Source organism: Rhinopithecus bieti, unplaced genomic scaffold, assembly GCF_001698545.2.
Source record: "Rhinopithecus bieti isolate Rb0 unplaced genomic scaffold, ASM169854v2 scaffold_9981, whole genome shotgun sequence".
In the NCBI taxonomy this organism is placed as follows: domain Eukaryota; kingdom Metazoa; phylum Chordata; class Mammalia; order Primates; family Cercopithecidae; genus Rhinopithecus; species Rhinopithecus bieti.
Window position 1 is genome coordinate 1,041,784 of NW_016806838.1, and position 20,274 is coordinate 1,062,057.

The 20,274-nt window shown below is 41.5% G+C and overlaps 1 protein-coding gene across 2 annotated transcripts in view; it reads left to right on the forward strand.

Moving 5' to 3' along the window:
* The window catches only part of LOC108533432 (CLIC family member 5), a 113,975-nt gene extending 98,845 nt beyond the window's left edge, over window positions 1–15,130 (forward strand). Inside the window, exons 5-6 of one of the 2 annotated variants that reach the window (XM_017878091.1) lie at window positions 1,189–1,370; window positions 2,865–3,982. In XM_017878091.1, coding sequence (XP_017733580.1) covers window positions 1,189–1,370; window positions 2,865–2,894 — 212 coding nt within the window. In that variant the 3' untranslated portion in view covers window positions 2,895–3,982. Of the gene's footprint in view, window positions 1–1,188; window positions 1,371–2,864; window positions 3,983–11,559 lie in introns of those variants that run through there. The other variant, XM_017878089.1, reaches the window with a different exon arrangement.
* The last annotated feature ends 5,144 nt before the right edge of the window (window positions 15,131–20,274 follow it).

The window sequence follows — 20,274 nt, forward strand, 5'->3', positions numbered from 1 at the left end:
TTTCTGGTGGAGCCCTTCCATTTGAGACAGCAGTGATTTTTAGAACAAGCTTCCCTAGAGTAAACCCAAATATTCTTCCCTGATACTCATCACTTCTCTGGGGTGACATCAAAAAGGGCTGTTCTTTTCCCTCTGTCATGTCCCCCTGAAGGCTTTGTCCCCAACTCTTCTTGGGTTGGGTTAGCTATAGTTAATACTTCCACAAAATCTGATGCGTATCTCTGTCCTGGAACTTCTAGATAGTTTTTATTTACCTAGGTAATAGCCTTTTCGTCCTAAAAATGTAATATGTAGGTTGATGTGGAATATTAGCAAATTATAGATAACCAAAACTTTTACAAAAATGGCTAGTATTGGCCGGGCGCGGTGGCTTACATCTGTAATCTCAGCACTTTGGGAGGCCGAGGCAGGCCGATCGTGAGGTCAGGAGATCGAGACCATCCTGGTCAACATGGTGAAACTCTGTCTCTACTAAAAATACAAAAATTAGCTGAATGTGGTGGCTCGTGCCTGTGATCCCAGCTACTCGGGAGGCTGAGGCAGGAGAATCTTTTGAACCAGGGAGTCGGAGGTTGCAGTGAGCCCAGATCACACCACTGCACTCCAGCCCAGTGACAGAGTGAGACTCTGTCTGAAAAAATAAATAAATAAATAAACAAACAAACAAATAAACAAATAAATTGGCTAGTATTATTGCACCTACTGCAACCTCTGCCTCCCATATTCAAGAGATTCTCCTGCCTCAGCCTCCCTAGTACCTGGGACTACAGGCCCATGCACCATGCCCAGCTAATTCTTGTATTTTTAGTAGAAACAGAGTTTCACCATGTTGGCCAGGGTGGTTTCGATCTCTTGACCTCACGATCTGCCCACCTCGGTCTCCCAAAGTGCTGGGGTTGCAGGTATGAGCCACCACGCCCAGCCTGTATTTCTGTATTTCTGTATGTTTTTCAAAGCAAAGGATTAGCTAATGTTTATTGTTTGGTTAGGGTTTGCCTTTTCAGGCTATTTAGTACACTTCTACTGCATTGTGTGAATGGTTTCCAGGTATTCTGCAGTGTGTGGGGAGTGGGCAATGTGATGAGGGGGACAGGATTCTAGATGAGCTACTCCACTCTGAAGACCCTATGACTGTATCCACTGGCAAGTAGTTTGAATAAAGGCCCTTCTTTTACTCTTCCATGCCAGCCCTTGAGAGAGGCCTAACCAAGGCTCTAAAGAAATTGGATGACTACCTGAACACCCCTCTACCGGAGGAGATTGACACCAACACTTGTGGGGAAGACAAGGGGTCCCGGCGCAAGTTCCTGGATGGGGATGAGCTGACCCTGGCTGACTGCAATCTGTTGCCCAAGCTCCATGTGGTCAAGGTAAGAGAGCTCTACCCACAGAGGCCTGCAAGATCCAGCTCCTTCTTAGGCCCAGGTCACCTGTGTGGATGAGTCAAGGACAGTACCACCTGTTGGTCAAGAGCCTGGACCCTGAAGTCAGGTAATAAGGACCCAAGGTCACCCTCTGCTGCTTGATGGCTGTGTGGCCTCTTTGATCTTCAGTTTTCATCCATAAAAATAGGCATATATTGCTTACTTCAAGGATTGGTGGAAGAGTATATACAGCGTGAAAGTGCTTGGCATATTGTAGGGGTTTAATATGTGTAATAGTCGCAATCATCATTGTTGTATACAGTCATATCACTCCAAAGGCCTCTTCCTCATAGGATTTCCCTGGCCACACCCCTACAGCTCTATTAAATGTGCCCTCATATGCATTTTTTCTTTGTGCCCAGACCCACCTTCTCACTTCCTCCAGCAGCTTCCTGAGGTGAGCCCACATCATTTTCCTCATCTATCAAATGAAGAGGTGGAGGTTGCAAGAGGTGATGTCACTTTCTTGCTATCATTGCACTTACTAACCATCTGCAACATGTAGTGTAATCCTCTCCTATACAACAAATCCTGGGAATCTGAGAGTTGGAAGGACATTTAGAGGTCATCCAGAACAATCTCCCACTTCAACCTGTACCACTTTCTGCTGTTTCTTTGACAAGCTTCTGTGAAGCTGTGACTGCAGCTTCTGAGAATGAGGAGTCCTCTGACTAATGAGCCAGCCCTACCATGTTAGATAGCTCTGATTATTAAATCATTTGTTCTCTACAATGAGCCCAAGCATGCCTCCCTGCTATCCGTTTGTTCTCTAGAGCAACACAGAACAGCTCTGCTTGCCTTCACCTCATTTGAAGACAGTAGTTGTATCCCCCTAAGCTCTGTAAATGAGCACGTCTTCCTCCATCCTTTCCTGACGCTCATCAGCCTAGTATCGGATAGCCATACTGTGCTCTACTTTTACACACGCATATTTCTCACTGTCTCAGCCAGACAGCAAGCTCTGTGAGGATAAGACCTTTTCAAAACGTGATGGTGGGCACATGGTGACCCTTTAATAAATACTCATTGATTGATCATGTGATCACCTGGTGTATGTCTTTATGATACCCAGTTTATTTCTATGCTTCACTGAGAAGACTCAGATTCAATCATTTGTCAGCTGGGTATATGCCTATTATTTTTCAGCTCAAGTCCTGAGACAGAAATGCTATCTCCTCTCCAACCAGAGCATGTACCAGCTTGAGTTGAAATCACTCAGTTGTGTGTACGCTGGTGTTTCCATAGGCCTTAGTCAGAGCTGAAGACTAAGAGGGAATCATGCATAAAAATGGATTGGGCAAATACAACCTATTTAGACAAAAACATTTTGGATTTGGGGCCAAGCCAATAGTCACTTGGAGGTCCAGTCAATCTATGTCTCTTTGAAGTTATTAACTACTGCACGCCCCACCCATCATCCTTTATTCTTCTCCTCCTTAGGAACAAGTACCTTTGAAAGGGATGATATAATTCCAGCTCAGTCACACTGTGTCAGAGTGATACAACGCAAAGATCAAGAGACCCGAGTTCCAGTCCTGTATCTTGCTGCCAACTAGCAGCATGAGCTAGGGCACATCATCTAATCTTTTTGGAATTCATTTTTCTTGTGCCTAGGAGAACAGAAGTGGATAGTATTCCTTCTTGCCTTCTTTTCCTTTCTTCCTTCCCTCTTTCTTTCCTTTTCTCTTGCTCAAACATGTATTCACTTCCACTCAAAAACCATTTGTTGAACAAGACAAACAAATGGATCTCCCAAGCCTTGGGCTTCATCCTGTGATTTCCTTAATTCCCACCAGTCTTAAATGACTCAGTGAAGCCCTGTCCTTGGAGAAAGTTCAGTGGGTGGTTCACCCAGAGAAGCTGGAGATCAAAAAGAAGATGGCCAATGAGAGAATAAAGGCCAACCCTTGGCCCCTATCTTTTTGGATTTCTGCTGATCCAGCTTATCAGATCCCAGAAACCTGGCAAACCTCTGAAGTGCACAAAGAGCAAAGGGGAAGCCAAGTCAGGCCTCCAGTTTGGCTTCAGATGCCAAAACTTAATCTAGGCTGTGGGAGCTAACTGTTTTCATATGAAAGAGCAAATTCAGAACATGAGCATGGAAGTCCCTGCGAACGTCAGAGCTCTGTGTGCATCCTCACCCCCTTGCTGCTTTCATGCTCACTCTCCTCTTGCCTGGCTCACTTTCAGGTTTTTCTCCATCCCTGGAAGTGGAGTTGCTCTGGCCCAGGCTCCCAATGAGAGTTTGGCTTGAACATTCATTGTCTGGCCCCCTCCTAGTTCTCATCTCCCAAAGTCAAGCCAATGTGTGAAGAAATGACCAGTTCAGCAGCCAAGGCCCAGGGTGCACAGGTCTTGGTTGGGAGGGGCATCTGCAGGCCTTTCCTTGCCCACTGGGATCCTTGCCTAGCATAGTGATGATGTTCAGTCCCGGAGACAAACAGGAAGGGGAACATCAACATCAATATAAATACATATTTATAAATTGCATTTCTGCTGTATTGAAGCTAATATTCTGCCCTTTAAAATCCTGAAAATATAATTTCAGTGTGAAATGACTTGAGGTTACTCTATGAATCAGTGTGTCATTGTGAAAAATAGTTTTGGACCCCTTTACCTTATTGTAGACCTTTTTCATCCACTCTGGCAAATTCCAGCCAGTTCCCTTGGTCAGGCCACCACTCCTGCATGAATTTGCTCTTAGCCAAGACAGTCTCTTCTCAAAGCAACTTGGCCCAACCCAAGGGATCACCGTCTTTCACTGAACAAAAAGACTGGGGAGATATCGTGGTGGCATCTCTCACTGTGAGAGCTTTATCAAAGGACTCAGACTTCATCACCCTTGCTTGTAGTTACCTAAGCCAGACAGAACAGTGTGGGGGTGGCTTCTTTGGTGCCCACACCATACCAGTTATTTTAACAGAGAGAATTTAAAGAAGTACTATGTACTAAAGAATTGGAAAGGCAAAATATACTAGGAAGTTCTACCTTCAAGAGGCAGCTACGACTCCTAGGGCACGAGGAACAAAGGGAAGAGGTTGGAATTATTAAAACTTACAAACTTCGAGGCTCTGTGGATGAGGGACCCTGCAGAGCTGCATGTGGGTGAAAGTGCTGTTCAGCTGGTGCCAGGGTCCGAGCTCAGGTTGGTTGGGATCCAGCCTCTAAAGCAGAGTCTCTGCTGTGTGCTGGCCTCTCTGTGTGGGTATGATGAAGCTGATCCTGTGAGTATTGACAAAAGAGCAAACTGGATTCAGCTGCTGCTCCCAGAAATAAATGGAGACTCTGACAGAAAGAGGAAGCTGAAAAGCAATGGCTTCTCCCTCCCATCTCCTCCTCCAACCTTGCTGGCTTTCTCCAGTAACTCCTCTTGGCAGAACCTAACAGGATTCACTGGCAAAGAAGAGATGTGATCTGCTCAGTCCCAGCCCCAGTATCACAAATAAAGCAAAGAGTAGGTTTGGAGATAAGCAGCAATAGATTAATGACTGGCTCATGAGGGATTCTGAGTAGACCCATTGCTTTATCAGCTACGTAGGGCTGAGTAGCAAAGTAGAAAGAACTGTGGATTATAAAGCAAGGACTGTAATAAATATGAACGGTAACTCAATAGATATTGGTTAAATTAATTAATTTCTCATGTAACATTAAGCCACATAATCTCTTGTAGCTTCAGTTTGCTCATTGCTAGGGATCTTCAGTGCTTTCAAATTATTTTATTACACATGACACTAGAGGACCTTTTCTGATGTACAGATAACAAGATTGTAAAGACTAAATACAACCGTTTATTGAATCCCAACCTATTTAATCCCCCTTTGTCTTACTTTTCTCATCTGTAAATGGGAATATAATAGACTCTTCCTTATAGGATTATTTAGAGATTTAAGTACCTTGCAAAGTACTTAAAGCAGTCCCTGGAACAGAGCACACAGTGAATAAATGTTTGTTATTATCATTCCTCTGATCAACATCATTATTGAGACTATCAAGGAGTACAGAAGTGAAGAAGCTGCAATTGCTATCCTTACACTTCCCACAAGCTAGAGAAAAAAAAGAGTACTGAAACAGTAATTATGATTCAGAATAGGTTATAGCTCAGTGTTGTAATATAAGTTCAACACTGGTCTAGAAGCATAGAGGGGAAAAAAATGTTCCCAAATGTCCGTGAACATGTCTGCAACAGTGAGTTTTTCATCCATCAAGTCATCATCATCCTTCACTTCAGCACAACTTTCTAGGAAACTCTGCATATTACCAGCATCGAAATGAAGATGAAAGTCCAGAGTGGCTGATCTGGGGCTTCTCTGAGTGGGAGGATCCCATGGTCAATGGTCTAGGGCCCTCTTTGAAAAAGAAAGCAAGGTAGAGAGGTGGATGTACAGATACAAGAAATCCAGAGAACACTTGTAAGATACTCTACAAATGAACTTCACCAAGGCATATAGTCACCAAACTGTACAAGGTCTGTGCCAAAGAAAAAAGTCTTAAAGGCAGCTAGAGAAAAAGATAAGAACACATGCAAATGGAACCCCATCAGGCTAACAGCAGACTTCTTGGCAGAAATCTTGCAAGCCAGGAGAGATTGAGGGCCTATTTTCAGCATTTTTAAAGAAAGAACTTCCAACCAAGAGCTTCATATGCCACCAAACTAAGCTTTGTAAACAAAGGAGAAATAAAATCTTTTCCAGACAAGCAAGTGCTAAGGGAATTTATTACCATTAGACCATACTTACAAGAGATCCTTAAGGGACTTCTAAACGTGGAAACAAAAGAATGATACCTGCTACCACAAAAACACACTTGTATATAGCCCACAGACCGTATAAAGCAACCACACAATAGAAACTACAAAGCAACCAGTTAACAGCTTCATGAAAAGATCAATACCTCACATATCAATATTAACCTTGAATGTAAATGATCAAAGTGCCCCACTTGAAAGGCATAGAGTGGCAATTTGGATAAAAAGTAAGAGCCACTCATCTGCTGTCTTCAAGAGACCCATCTCATATGTAACAACATCCATAGGCTCAAAGTAAAGGGCTGAAGAAAGATTTTTACACAAATGGAACACAAAAAAGAGCAGGGGTCACTATTCTTATATCAGGTAAAACATACCATAAACCAACAATAGTGAAAAAAAAAAGAACAAAGAAGGGCATTACATAATAATAAAGGGGTGACTACAACAAGAAGACTTAACCATTCTAAATATATACACACCCAACATTGGAGCACCCAGGTTCACAAAGCAAGTACTTCTAGACCTATGAAAAGACTTAGACAGCAACAACACACAATAATAATGGGGGACTTCAACAACTCACTAACAACATTAGCTCATCGAGGCAGAAAACTAACAAATATATTCTGGACTTAAATTTAACACTTGACCAATTGGACATAATAGACATCTACTAAATACTCCACCCATTGACCACAGAATATACATTCCTCTCATCTGCACACAGAACATACTCCAAGATCAACCACATGCTGAACCATAAAGCAAATCTCAATAAATTCAGAAAAATAGAAATTATACCAATCATACTCTTGGACCACAGTGGAACAAAAACAGAAATCAACACCAAGAAGATGTCTCAAAACCACACAAATACATGAAATTAAACAACTCACTCCTGAATTATTTTTGGGTAAACAAAAAAATTACAGCAAAAGTAAAAACATTCTTTGAAATAAATGAAAACAAAGACACAACATACCAAAATCTCCGGGATGTAGCAAAAGCAACATTACAAGGAAAGTTTATAGCACTAAATGCCTACCTCAAAAAGTTAGAAAGATCTCAAATTAACAGTGTAACATCACACCTAGAGGAACTAGAAAAACAAGAACAAACTAATCTCAAAGCTAGTAGAATAAAAGAAATAACTAAAATCAGAGCAGAACTGAATGAAATTGAGACCCCAAAATTCTTACAAAGAATCAGTGAAACCAAAAGTGGGTTTTTTTGAAAGGATAAACAAGATTAATAAGCCACCAGCTAGATTAACCAAAAAAAGAGAGAAAATCCAAACAAGCACAATCAGAAAGGACAAAGAAGACACTACAACTGATCTCATAGAAATACAGAAGATCCTTAAAGACTATTATGAACACCTTATGCACACAAAGTAGAAAATCTAGAGGAAATGGATAAATTCCTAGAAATACACTTTTCATTTGCCTTGAAAACTGGAACAAGACAAGGATGCCCACTCTCACCACTCCTATTCAACATAGTAGTGGAAGTCCTTGCCAGAGCAATCAGGCAAGAGAAAGAAATAAAAGACATGCAAATAGGAAAAGAAGTCAAATTATCTCTCTTTACTGATGATATGATTCTATTCCTCAAAAACCCTAACGACTTCACCAGAAGGCTTCTGGAACTGGTAAACAACTTCAGTAAAGTCTCAGTATAAAAAGTCAATGTGACTGGGCACAGTGGCTCATGCCTGTAATCCCAGCACTTTGGGAGGCTGAGGCAGGTGGATTACCTGAGGTTGGGAGTTCAAGACCAGCCTGACCAACATGGAGAAACCCTGTCTCTACTAAAAATACAAAATTAGCCGGGCATGGTGGTGCATGCCTGTAATCCCAGCTACTCGGGAGGCTGAGGTAGGAGAATCGCTTGAACCCGGGAGGCAGAGGTTGCAGTGAGCCGAGATCGCACCATTGTACTCCAGCCTGGGCAATAAGAGCAAAACTCCGTCTCAAAAAAAAAAAAAAAAAAGATCAATGTACACAAATCGGCAGCAGCATTTCTGTATGCCAACAACATTAAAGTTGAGAGCCAAATCAAGAACATAATCCCATTTATAAATAGCTGCAAAATTATAATACAATACAATACAGTACAATACCTCGGATTACATCTAACCAGGGAGTTAAAAAAATCTCTACAAGGAGAGCTATGAAACACTACTGAAGGAAATCACAGCTGACACAAACAAATGGAGAAACATTCCATGCTCATAAATTGGTAGAATTAATATTAGTAAAATGGCCATACTGTCCAAAGCAATGTGCAGATTCAATGCCGTTCCTATCAAGCTACCAATGTCATTTTTCACATAACTAGAAAAAAACTATTCTAAAATTCATGTGGAACTAAAATGAGCCTGAATCGCCAAAGCAACCAAAAGCAAAAAAAAAAAAAAAAAAAAGCTGGAGGTGTCACATTACCTGACTTCAAACTGCACTATAAGGCTACAGTAACCAAAACAACATGGTACTGGTACGAAAACAGACACATAGATGAATGGAACAGAACAGAGAACCCAGAAATAAAGTCACACACCTACAGCCATCTCATCTTCAACAAAATTGACAAAAATAAGCAATGGGGAAAGGACTTCCTATTCAATAAATGGTTTTGGAATAGCTGACTAACCATATGCAGAAGAATGAAACTGGACCCCTACTTTTCATCATATATAAAAAGTAACTCAATATGGATTGAAGATTTACCTAAGCAAGAATCCTAGAAGAAAACCAGGAAACATTCTGTACATCAGTTTTGGGAAGTAATTCATGATGAAGTTATCAAAAGCAATTGCAACAAAAATAAAAATTAACAAGTAGGACCTAATTATACTAAAGAGCTTCTGCACATAGAAACTATGAACAGAGTTAACAGTTAACCCACAGAATGGGAGGAAATATTTGCAACCTATGCATCTGACAAAGGTCTAATATCCAGAATCTATAAGGAACTTAAACAATTGAATAAGCAAAAACCAAATAATACCATTAAAAAATGGGCAAAAGACATGAACAGACACTTCTCAAAAACAGACATAATAAGTGGCCAACAAACATTTTTTAAAAAGCTCAGTATCACCAATCACTGGAGAAATGCAAATTAAAAGCACAATGAGACACACCCCTCACACCAATCAGGATGGTTATTGTTAAAAAGTCAAAAAGCAAGAGATGTTGGTTAGTCTGTGGAGAAAAGGGAACACTTATACAGTGTTGGTGGGAATGTAAATTAGTTCAGTCACTGTGGAAAGCAGTTTGGAGATTTCTCAAAGAACTAAAAACAGAGCTATCATTCGACCCAGCAATCCCATTACTGGTTATATATCCAAAGGAAAATAAATTGTTTTACCAAAGAAACTCCCACATGCGTTCATATGTTTATCACATCACTCTTCACAATAGCAAAGACATGAAATCAACCTGGGTGCCCATCAACAGTGGGCTGAATAAACAAAACGTGGTACATATACATGGTGGAATACTACATAGCCATATAAAGAAACAAAGTTATGTCCTATGCAGCAACATGGATGCAGTTGGAGGCCATTATCCTAAGCAAACTAATGCAAGAACAGGAAACATGAAACTACATGTTCTTACTTATAAGTAAGAGATAAACAATAGGTACTCATGGACATAAAGATGGCAACAATAGACACTGGGGACTACTTGGCGGGAGGGATGGAGGGGGCAAGTGTAGAAAAACTATGCTCATTACTTGGGTGACAGGATCAATCATACCCCAAACCTCAGCATCATGCATTATACCCAAATAACAAACTTGCGCATGTACCCCCTTGTATCCCCTAAAAAAGAAAACAGGGAAGGAAGGAAGAGAAGGAGAGAGAGAGAAAGAGAGAGAAAGGGAGGGAGGGAGGAAGGAAGGAAAGAAGGAAGGAAGGAAGAAAGGAAGGAAGGAAGAAAGGAAGGAAGGAAGGAAGGAAGGAAGGAAGGGAGGGAGGAAGGGAGGGAGGGAGGGAAGAGAGGGAGGGAAGGGATCCAGAAGTGATACTACTCTCCTGTTACCCCTACCCTAGCCTAGCCTGGAAGAGCTAGAGGAGGACCAGTTAATGTGCAGGTCCTAGTGCACAGTGAAAACAGGGGGCCCTGTTTAAAAATTACTAAGAATTTCCACATATTGACCCAAGAGCATTAAACCAAGAACAGGGCTCTTCTGGGTGCAAGGTGAGACCACACAGGTCACAAGTCACAGGTCCATGAAGCTGCCACAGCTAGACAGACCTCATTAAAGAAACCATCCTGCTCCCCCCATTAAGAAAATGCATGCAAATGGATACAAGCTAGGTCACAGTGAATTATAATAATACTTGAGGTTTATTGAGTATTTAGTATGTGCCAGACACTCCTCTAAGCATATGATGTGTATTAACTAATCTATTACCCCAAAGTAGGTTTTATTATCACATCCATTTTAGAGGTAAAGAAATGGGAGCTCAGAGAGGTTACGTAACCTGTCCAGTGTCACACAACTGCTAAGTGGAGCCATGATTGCAAATCCAGTCATTTGGGATCCAGAGCCCGTGCTTTTAATCACTATGCTCCTGTTTCTCTCAAAGCAAATGCCATTTCTCCAGAACTCTCCAGTCCACATCCCCTCCGAGTGTGGCAAACCAGGGCGAGAACAGAAATCAGTATTTGCTTACTCTTATGTCATAGTCTAAACCTACATATACATTCCAATATCTAATTTGCTTTTCATGTTTTTTTTTTCCCTTCTATAAATGAGGACGCCTGTGTAAAACAAAGTAAATAAGAGAAAAAAGAAAAGAAAATGTGCTGGTAATTATATCAATCAGACGTAACCACTGGTAATATATAGGTATATAGACATCTAGCCATCATATATGTTTCTCCAAATGCATTATACTTGAACTTTAAGTGTAATAGTCTATCTTGAAGAGTTTTCCAGATCACTAGATTTTCTCAGCAGCATCATTTTTAATGTCCCTCCACTATGCCATTTTATTTGTGTAAGACAACGTATGTATTCACATATTGTTGGACATTGGTGCTGTCTGTGCACCATTTTTGTTACTCAAAATAGTTCTGGGATCATAATTGTGTAGCTAAATCTTTGTATCTATCCATGATTATTTCTTGAGAAAAAAATCCTAGAATTTGAAACACTAGGTCAAAGGGCAAATTATATTTACTTAAGAAATTAAATTAAAACAAAACAAAAAGAAGACAGCACTGCCACCTTGCATTTCAAACATATCGCTGATGGCCCGTGGTGATGCTCAGAGGTTTCCTGCAGTGCACACACACTGGGACAGCCTCTAACACTTTCTAATGATTTGTTTCATGCCTTCATACCATCTCTGTCCTGCCATCTCTGTTTTAGATTGTGGCCAAGAAATACCGCAACTATGATATCCCAGCTGAGATGACAGGCCTGTGGCGGTACCTCAAGAATGCCTATGCCCGTGATGAGTTCACTAACACCTGTGCAGCTGACAGTGAGATCGAGTTGGCCTACGCTGATGTCGCCAAACGCCTCAGCCGATCCTGAGCACAGCCATTTTGCCCCATCCCCACCGCAGAAGGACACCGCAGAACCACTCCCCTAAGACTCCAGCTTCATAGACTCCTCTTTCTCACTGCCTTGAGGCACACTTTTTGTAATCAAGCCTCATCCTTGCTGGTATTATGGGAACTCCAGCTTGCTCTCTTTCATGAAAGTCAGCACCATCCCTGGCCTCCTCAAATAGGAATCTAGCAGAAATGATAGACACAGTCCACCTCTTGGCCTGCCAGCCTGATCTGGGCTCAGCATGTTTGGGGTCAGTCAGTGTTGGAGAGCCCACATATGGGATTGCTACTGGCTTCTTCTGCCAATATCAAAATACGTTCTCAGATGCTTTAGAAACGTGCAACACCAGCTCCTTTTCCACCCTCCTCTCCGTCCATACCTACAAGGCCAAGGACAAATGCCAACTTCATCCTTCTTAGAAAGAGATCTATTACCCACAGAGAGAGTGAATGGAGGAGGACCGAGCTGGCTGTGGACTTGGGTGTCTGGTAGACACAGCTTCAGTCTTACTACTTCTGACACCGGTTATTGGGCACTAAAGGCCAGACTGGAAAGTCACTTGAGACACAGTCTCAGTTTGTTGCAGTGCCAGAAATGCTGTGCTGCTGCTGCTGCGCACCTGGCCCATGCAGTCCCTGGCTTCCATGCTGTCCAGGTCCTGCCAGAAAAGGAAATTGGCATGCAATTCTAAACTGCAGTGACTGGGATGGGAGGGGAGGGGAGCAGTGTTGATGCCAAAAGGCCCACAGGGTCTACCAGCCATGGGGTTTGCTTGCTTAGGAGTAGTTGTTTCAGTGGTGATTACAGGCCTGGGTTTGACTATGCTTACCAGTGAGTGGTTTTTGAGCTATGAGAAAGTGGATGGGAGTGGGAGGAGGAGGGATGGGTGAAGACAAAAGAGTTCTTTATGACTCTTGATGTTCCCTGGTAAACTTTTAAAAAGGCCTTCTCTCATGATCTAAGTCTTGGACTGGTGGCGTCATGTAACTGCTAACCGTACAGTAAAAACCCAAGAACGGGCCAAAAACGTCTTCCCGGTTTCTCCAAGCTGCTTCTGGAATGCAGGTCTGTTGGCTGGGTGCTCTCCAGCAGTTGCTCCTGCCTGATTCGGCTGTAGCCTAAAATGGATAAGAGCCACATTTAGGAGGTGGTCTGATCATGGAACACCTTAGGAAGAAAGTCCATGAGCCTTTCTGACTAGAAAACCATGTGGTTTGAACTTGAAGAAAAATATAGACCCATCTGGGTTAATTTTCCTACAATTAGACTTAACTGCCAGATTAAAAAAAAGAAAAAAATTTTAAGCTAATATTTCACTCTTTTGTCATTCTCCTTGAGTTTCATCTCCTAAAAAGCTTACCCAGCCCGAGCTTGGGGACCTGCGCAGAGGAAACTAAGAAAAATGCTCTCATCAACTCCCTCTCCCAGTGAATGCCCAGTGAGAAAATCCATTTGCCACAGGCCCTTACCTTCAACAATCCCCCTTCTATGGTGTTCGCTGGGAAAGGGTGAGGCTCCCAAGTGCCGGAAAGCCCCTGGACTTGGCTCATTTCTCAGCAAGGGCAGGACAGCACGGGTCCTTTCCATAGAAACATCAACAAATTCTAACCCAAGCAATCCCTGGACCTACCTGCCTCCAGGGATCTCTGAAGAAAAAAGGTGACCCATTGATCAAATCAGAGGAGAGGAAGCAGGAGGCCTCCTAGAGCCCACTGAGGAAGAGGAACTTTCTCAGTAGGACACTTTATAAGCCTGAGAAAGCTTTGAAAAGACAGAATGAGTTGATTCATTTCCACCTCTAAAGGAACCTTTCCAGGTCCCCCTGGAAACTGTGCCCTGGAGATGTTTAACAAGGAGAACTGGTGAGGAAACAGTCCTTTTTTACTGTAGGGAAAAGCCCCAAACTAGCCTCCTGGGGAATGAGGGCTGGAATGATCCCGAAGGCCTTTTAATTAGTGTGAAATCCTGCTGTACTCAGAAATCCTTCCCCGAATTTACAGCACAGGCAAGATGACCTAAGAGGCAGTTTACTTCCCTGAGACCCACAGTTGGGCTGTTCTGGAAACACATCTGTGAATCATAGCCAATTGCCACAGAGAAAACAGAACCAAGCGTCCGGTGAGGCGACTCCACCCCAGAGAAGGCTGCAGAATTCCAAGGACTCGGATTGGATGTTCAGAATTCAGCAACTGGCAAGTCCTTAAGAACAAACAGGCCAAACCAAATCAATATTGCTGTTTCTAGATGTCCCTTCTTGTGGTTGAGTTAGTTTTACAGAGATAAATATATTAAGGCAAGGAGGTGGGGATGTTATATGATCAATTATAGCCATTTAAAAGAGAGGGAGGAGTTACAGAAGGAAGGCACTTCTGGGTCCTTAATTCAGAAATATCTTCATATTTCACCACTGGTTTGTCATATAACAAAAGTGATTGTGGACTAAGAGTTATGGTGTCTTATGACTAGATTTATTATGGTATATTAAAGTAACAATACTACACAGCACTTTTGGGGGTGGGGGAAGCAGGGTAGTGGGAGACGAAGAGAGAAGCAAGAGTTAAACTCAGAATAACTGAGTTGAATTCACCGTCTATTCAGCACTGCCTGCTTCTGAGGTTGGCCCAGAGAGAAGGTATTGAGTAAGAGCTTAACAACTATAAAAAGTAAGCTGGATAAGTAAAATCATGATGGATCCAGAGCACAGCTTCTTCAGCTCCTGATAAAGAAAGTCAAATGCTTGATAAATTCAGTCACAAATGTGAGCATGGCTATATTCTTTTAAACAAGAGGTAGAGTGACCTAGCACTAAGCAAATGAGCTGAAATGCCGGAAATACAGTCCATCAGCTTATTGGCCACATGATCCCAAACTAGTTTTAGCTTGGGAAATGGGCCTGTCCTCAGCGTCACCTTCTTGTGCTGGTGGGGCCAGCGAAGTCTTGATCTTATCAGAAAAAGGCCACACCAAGAGTGAGGTTTCCCGGGCTGCCTTTTCAGGCCCTCGTCAAATGAAACAACAGAAGCTCTTCACAGTTCTGTGCCCCATGGCCACTCCACAGACAATACCAAGCATCTTGAATTGTCATAAGATGGGTCATGCCTGAAATAGATCTTGACCATATGAGATTCCCAGAAATCAGCAAGGCCTGGACAAATAGAATTAAGAGGGAGGCAGAGGCAAGAATGTGCAGATTGACCTTATAAAGAGTTTAGCATCACTGTGAGAGACTGTGTCTAAAATTAAACTGATCTAGAAGCAGCAGGTAGGTATTTGGTAAGTACTTCTGTGACTTGTCTCAATGCCCACTGGCCAGGGGTCATCTCAACTGCACAGTGAATCAAGATGCTGGTGTCATCCTCCTTGGAAAGAGGAAATGTTAATTCATGGTTAAAACTAAGTACAATGATTCCCAAGGGATCACTTTCTTATTTTTTTTAAATGACATTAAGGAGAATCTTTAAAAAAGCATCAGAGGAAGACGGGTGCATGTGAAGCACCCTGATTCTGATGTTATGAGAACTTAAGTGAACAGGACCCACTGCACACAGCCCCATTGTCTTCTATCCATTTCTCTTTATCATTCAAAGCAAGCAACATGTGCCCTCCTCGTGAACACACATTCTTCTCCTTTGTCAGTATGTGTCTCCCAGCTTAGTGTCAGGATACTTTTGATTCATAATTATGTATGATCCAATGAGTACATAATTTCATTTAATGTTATTTAAAGAAATAGATCCAATTCCTCTCTTGCAACCAAAAATAAATAAAATACATTGCCTCAATATAAGGTTTGGGTTATTCTGTGTTTCTATAGAGGCAATCTGTTTTTGGTAAAATGTACTTTTAAGGATCCAGTCATCTAAAGTATTTTATGTAGAGTTAGAGATTTCACAATATTGACTATACACATATTTAAAATATAAAATATCCAACTGATGTTTGAATTTGTCTTACTTTCCTGACCACCTCGTTGTTCCATTTTATAAGGTGGGGAATTAACTAGCTTAACAAAAGTTGCTTAGCTTTTGTAAAACAGCAAGTGTTTCATTTTACAAAGACACTCCAAATGATAGTTACTTGATTTTCTCGAGACCTTTAACTGTGGTGATGAAATAACAGGACTTGCTTTCAAGCCTGAATAAATGTAAAATGCCTTTTAATGAAGATACAGCTGAGTGTTTTCCTCATGAATCTGAACCAATTACAAATTTGTGTTCCAGTCTTGATTGGTATTGACTGATTCAAATAAAGTTGGTTTATTTTCACATATTACAAAAGTGGTCATCTAACTTCTTATTTGAGGTGGGGATTTCCTATGCTGTTTTAGAAGACAAGTATGAAGTACCTTTTTTTTCCACATAAAGGTTAATTTATTTTCCCGTTATAAAGGAAAATGTTTACTCTTTTTAAAAATCAAAAGCATGCCTGAATAATTTTTATATTTTAGTAGAGATAAGGTTTCACCATGTTGGCCAGGCTGATCTCGAACTCCTGACCTCAAGTGATCTGACTGTAATCCCAGCTACTTTGGAAGCTGAGGCAGGAGAATTGCTTGAACCTGGGAGGTGGAGTTTGCAGTGAGCCGAGATCACACCACTGCACTCCAGCCTGAGTGACAGCAACAGAGCAAGACTCCCTGTCAAACAAAACAAAACAAAAAAATCAAAAGCAAATGGAAAGGAGTAAGAAGAAAAGGAAAAGCATAAAGTTTGTGAACCAGCCATCCTAAAACCATTTTTTTTTTTTTTTTGCAAGGCTAAATAAACATTCCTTCATAATACTCGGGCTAGGTAAAAAATTATACTGATGCCCTTTCAGTGTTTCATATTTCCCATCTGCATCGTCATCCATAGAGGTAGATCAACAGTGACAGTCCAGGTATGATTTAAAGAATTCCTTAAAATATCATTCTTCTTGTGCCCAGAGCTCTCTGTTGGCTCTCAGTGGCTTGTGTAGCCCTGTCAGCATTCCTGGGCTGAAATCCCTACTCTCAACACCACATCACTGACTCTGGGTTCAGGTTCCCAGAGTCCTTAGTAAGCTTTGCCTGAAGCCAAAGTGACGTCTGATGAAGACTTCTGTGAGCATTCACATTGCTAAAGGGTACAAAGTTCTCGGCTGTCTCTTGTGTCCTCTAGACTCAGTCATAACAGCACTTCATTACCTTGGAATAGATGAAACAGCAGACCCAGGGGTGGATCCTGATGGGAGGGGTAGCCTGATGGGGGGGGCTCAAGGCAGGTGCAGCAGATACAGCGGGTGGTCACCCCACCATCCCAACTCCCATCTTCCACAGGCAGAGCTCTGATTGGGTCAGGAGTCCACCACCTCCCTCCTCCGTACTCCCCCACACTACTCAGATGACTGAAGCAAGGGTGATTTCATCCCCAGTTCCAAGGGTAAAGCACAAATGATCTGGGCCATCCTGCTGGCTGTAGTTGGTTTCAAAGTGGGCTCCTGACCAAGTTCCGCCCAGTATTGTGAAGGGAGATTTGCTCAGGAGCTTCTGAGAAAGATCCCCTTGTTCTTAAGAAAGTGACTCCTTAAGTCACTGCTTCTGGATGTGGGTATGAGGCCTGGAAGTGCTGCTGTCCTCTGGGGACCCTGAGAGGGTAGCAGCCTCAGGGCAAAGGCAACATACTACAAAACACAGCAATAGACAGGGACAGAACCTGGGTCCTTGATTTGACCACAGAGTTGCTAAATCAACAAACCCTGAAACTGGTCCTAACTCTGGATTTCCTGTTCTGTAATTCATCCCAGATTGTTTGAAGGTGATTTTCTTTTCCCCCACGAGTGACCCAAGGCATTCTAAGTGGTATATTAGCCAAGTTAGTTGTGGTGGTTATTTTTTTAATAGCCAGTTAGATCATCAGACTGCTCACCCAGGAGGCGTCCCAGGCTTCCACTGTGTGAACACAGGGCATCTGCTCTCCAGGCTGACCAAGAGCTGGGAGCATGGGAGACATCATCTCTCTGTGTCTTGGTTTCCTTAACGGTGCTATGAAGAAACCAAGGGGCACAGGATGGCAGTGACTGTGTCTAGCATTGAGGAAGACTAAGTCCTATTCCAGACAAGATTCCAGAGAAGTAACGTTGGAAATGAGAGTATCTCATTACACTCAAAGGTGTTGTGACCTACGCTTCTTTTATTTATTTCTTTTATTTTTATGTCTAGCAGCTAACCTACCCGGAGCCCCCTGTAAGTTTTACCTTGTGGGAAAAGGCATGGAGTATAAGACTGGAGAGGTAGGAAGCTCAGGATTGAAAACAAAGAAATGAGAATTTGACTCCTAGGTCCATCATTAAACTAATATGTGACCTTGAGCAAGGCTCCTTTCTGGGCCTCAGTTTCCTGAAGGGAGTTATGAAGTCTCCTTGGCTATGAGATTATACAGTTTCTGATGAAGAGTACTTTTTGGTAATAAAAGATTATTTTAAGTGGAATGACATTTCAACCAATTGGAACATTCAATCTATTGGGAGGTCTCTCTGTGGTCTTCTTTAATGGAAAGAAGCCAATAATCAGAAAATACACAGCCATCAGGTATTTGTCTATGTGAGCTTCTTCTTTTAAAGTAAATTTCAGAGTATGACTTGGAGTCAATTTACATTATATGGGTCTCCTTTCTACCTAGATTCACTGAAATCGACATCCATGTGCAATAAACATGACTCTGAGGCCCTGCAATTGGGTTCATTCAGCTGCATTTATTTATGCAAAAAGTAAAGCATAGCCAAAATTTGGGAAGATTTTTAATTTAAAAAAGTGGAGATGAGAAAAGCAAGTTTCAATGTAATCCTCCTTTAACTAGAATATCTCAATGCCCCACTCTTATTTCCAAATTCATATAGGCCTTGGAGTCTAGACTGCTAAGATGCATAATACAAATGCCATAATAGAGACCAGTGTAGAACCCAGTACTATTCCATCTGTGGAGCAGTGCTTGGTTTCACACCATTTTCAGTCTGTCTAGAATTGTTTCCTGTGTGTTAGTCACTGTTACCACCCTGTCCCCAATTAAAAACTAAGCTCCTTTAAGAGATAGAGTGCAGGTTATTCAATTTTTGTGCTGTGTCTCACCTTGTCTAGCACTCAGCAAATATTAGATGCTCAAAAGTATTTATTAGTGGTTGACTGGAGAGATCATGAGACACTATTGCAGACTTCTGGGTTCACCTTGGATCTCACTCTTCATTTCCTTCTAGTCCCTGACACCCACGGTACCATAATTCTGAAAATAGAGTAAAAACGGAGAGCTAAGGAGAGAAATAGATGTCTGTGTTAGTTAAATATGCTTCCAAGGTGCTTCTGAAGAATGAATCCTTCTAAAATAGTGTGTACAGCATTTGTCTGTCTGGCTAAAAAAATCAAAAGCTACCTAAGCTCATTTTATCACATGGTTCTGATGAGTTAATAATTTAGTCAGTTGTCCAAATTAGCCACAGAATTGTGCCTAGATTAGGTGTTATATTTAGAAACAGGTTAGAAGCTTTGAGGTGAGGGTGATTCTGGATGCCATAGTCCTAGAATTATCTAGCTAAATAAGGTTTAAACAAATGCATCTTTTTTCTGCATATAGGTTCATCAGGGAAAATTTTGAAAATACAGATAAGAAATAAAAAATAAATAAATTATACTGGTAATCCTTCTGCCCATAGATAACCACCTTTAATTTGTAAATAATTATTTTCCCAGACTTTTTCTAGTGAGATATAAATATAAATATGAATACTGTTTTTTAACAAAACGAGAGCTAATATTGAGAACTGAACCTAATATACCTTCCTGTCCCCGTGATAAACAATTCTGGGGCAAATATGTTTTTCTGTTTCTATGCCAAACAATACTAGGACCAGACAAAACAAACAACTTGCTACTTTCTCCAGGAAATATTTGCTTACTTATCAAGACCTACAGCTTGCTCAATAACAACTGTTCAAGACCTCACCTTACAGTGCCCATTGATTCAAAGCTTTTACATTATAAACTTTGCCCAATTCCAGCCCATTTTCTGACTTTCAAGACCCACCTTAAAATCATTTGGCCCTAAATGGCCCTAAGACCCTGTAAATATCGTTCCCTTCTGATGTGCTACTAAGACTCTGTCAAGGAGGTGTTCTTCTGTGTTAAAATAAATCTGATAAACTTAGCTTTTCTTGGTCAACAAGTTTTTCTAGCAGTCTTTTTTGAGAATTATCATTAGCCAACACTCTACACACTTTTGTTAATGGGATTTTTTCTCATGCATACATCGTGAATATCTTTCCATGCCCTTTTTCATCTATAACATCATTTTTGTGTACTACAATACATTTAACCAGTTCCTTATTATTTGGCCCTTAGGGTCACTCTAATTTTTTACTCTTATAATTGATGCTATAATGGAGTACCAATAAGCTGGCTTCCTCATTATGTCTATTTTTCCCTTAGAATAGATTTCTGGAGGTGGAATTGCTAAGTCAAAGGCACATCTATTGTAAGGCTCTTGAGATAGATTGCTAAATTTACCTCCAGATTGTTCC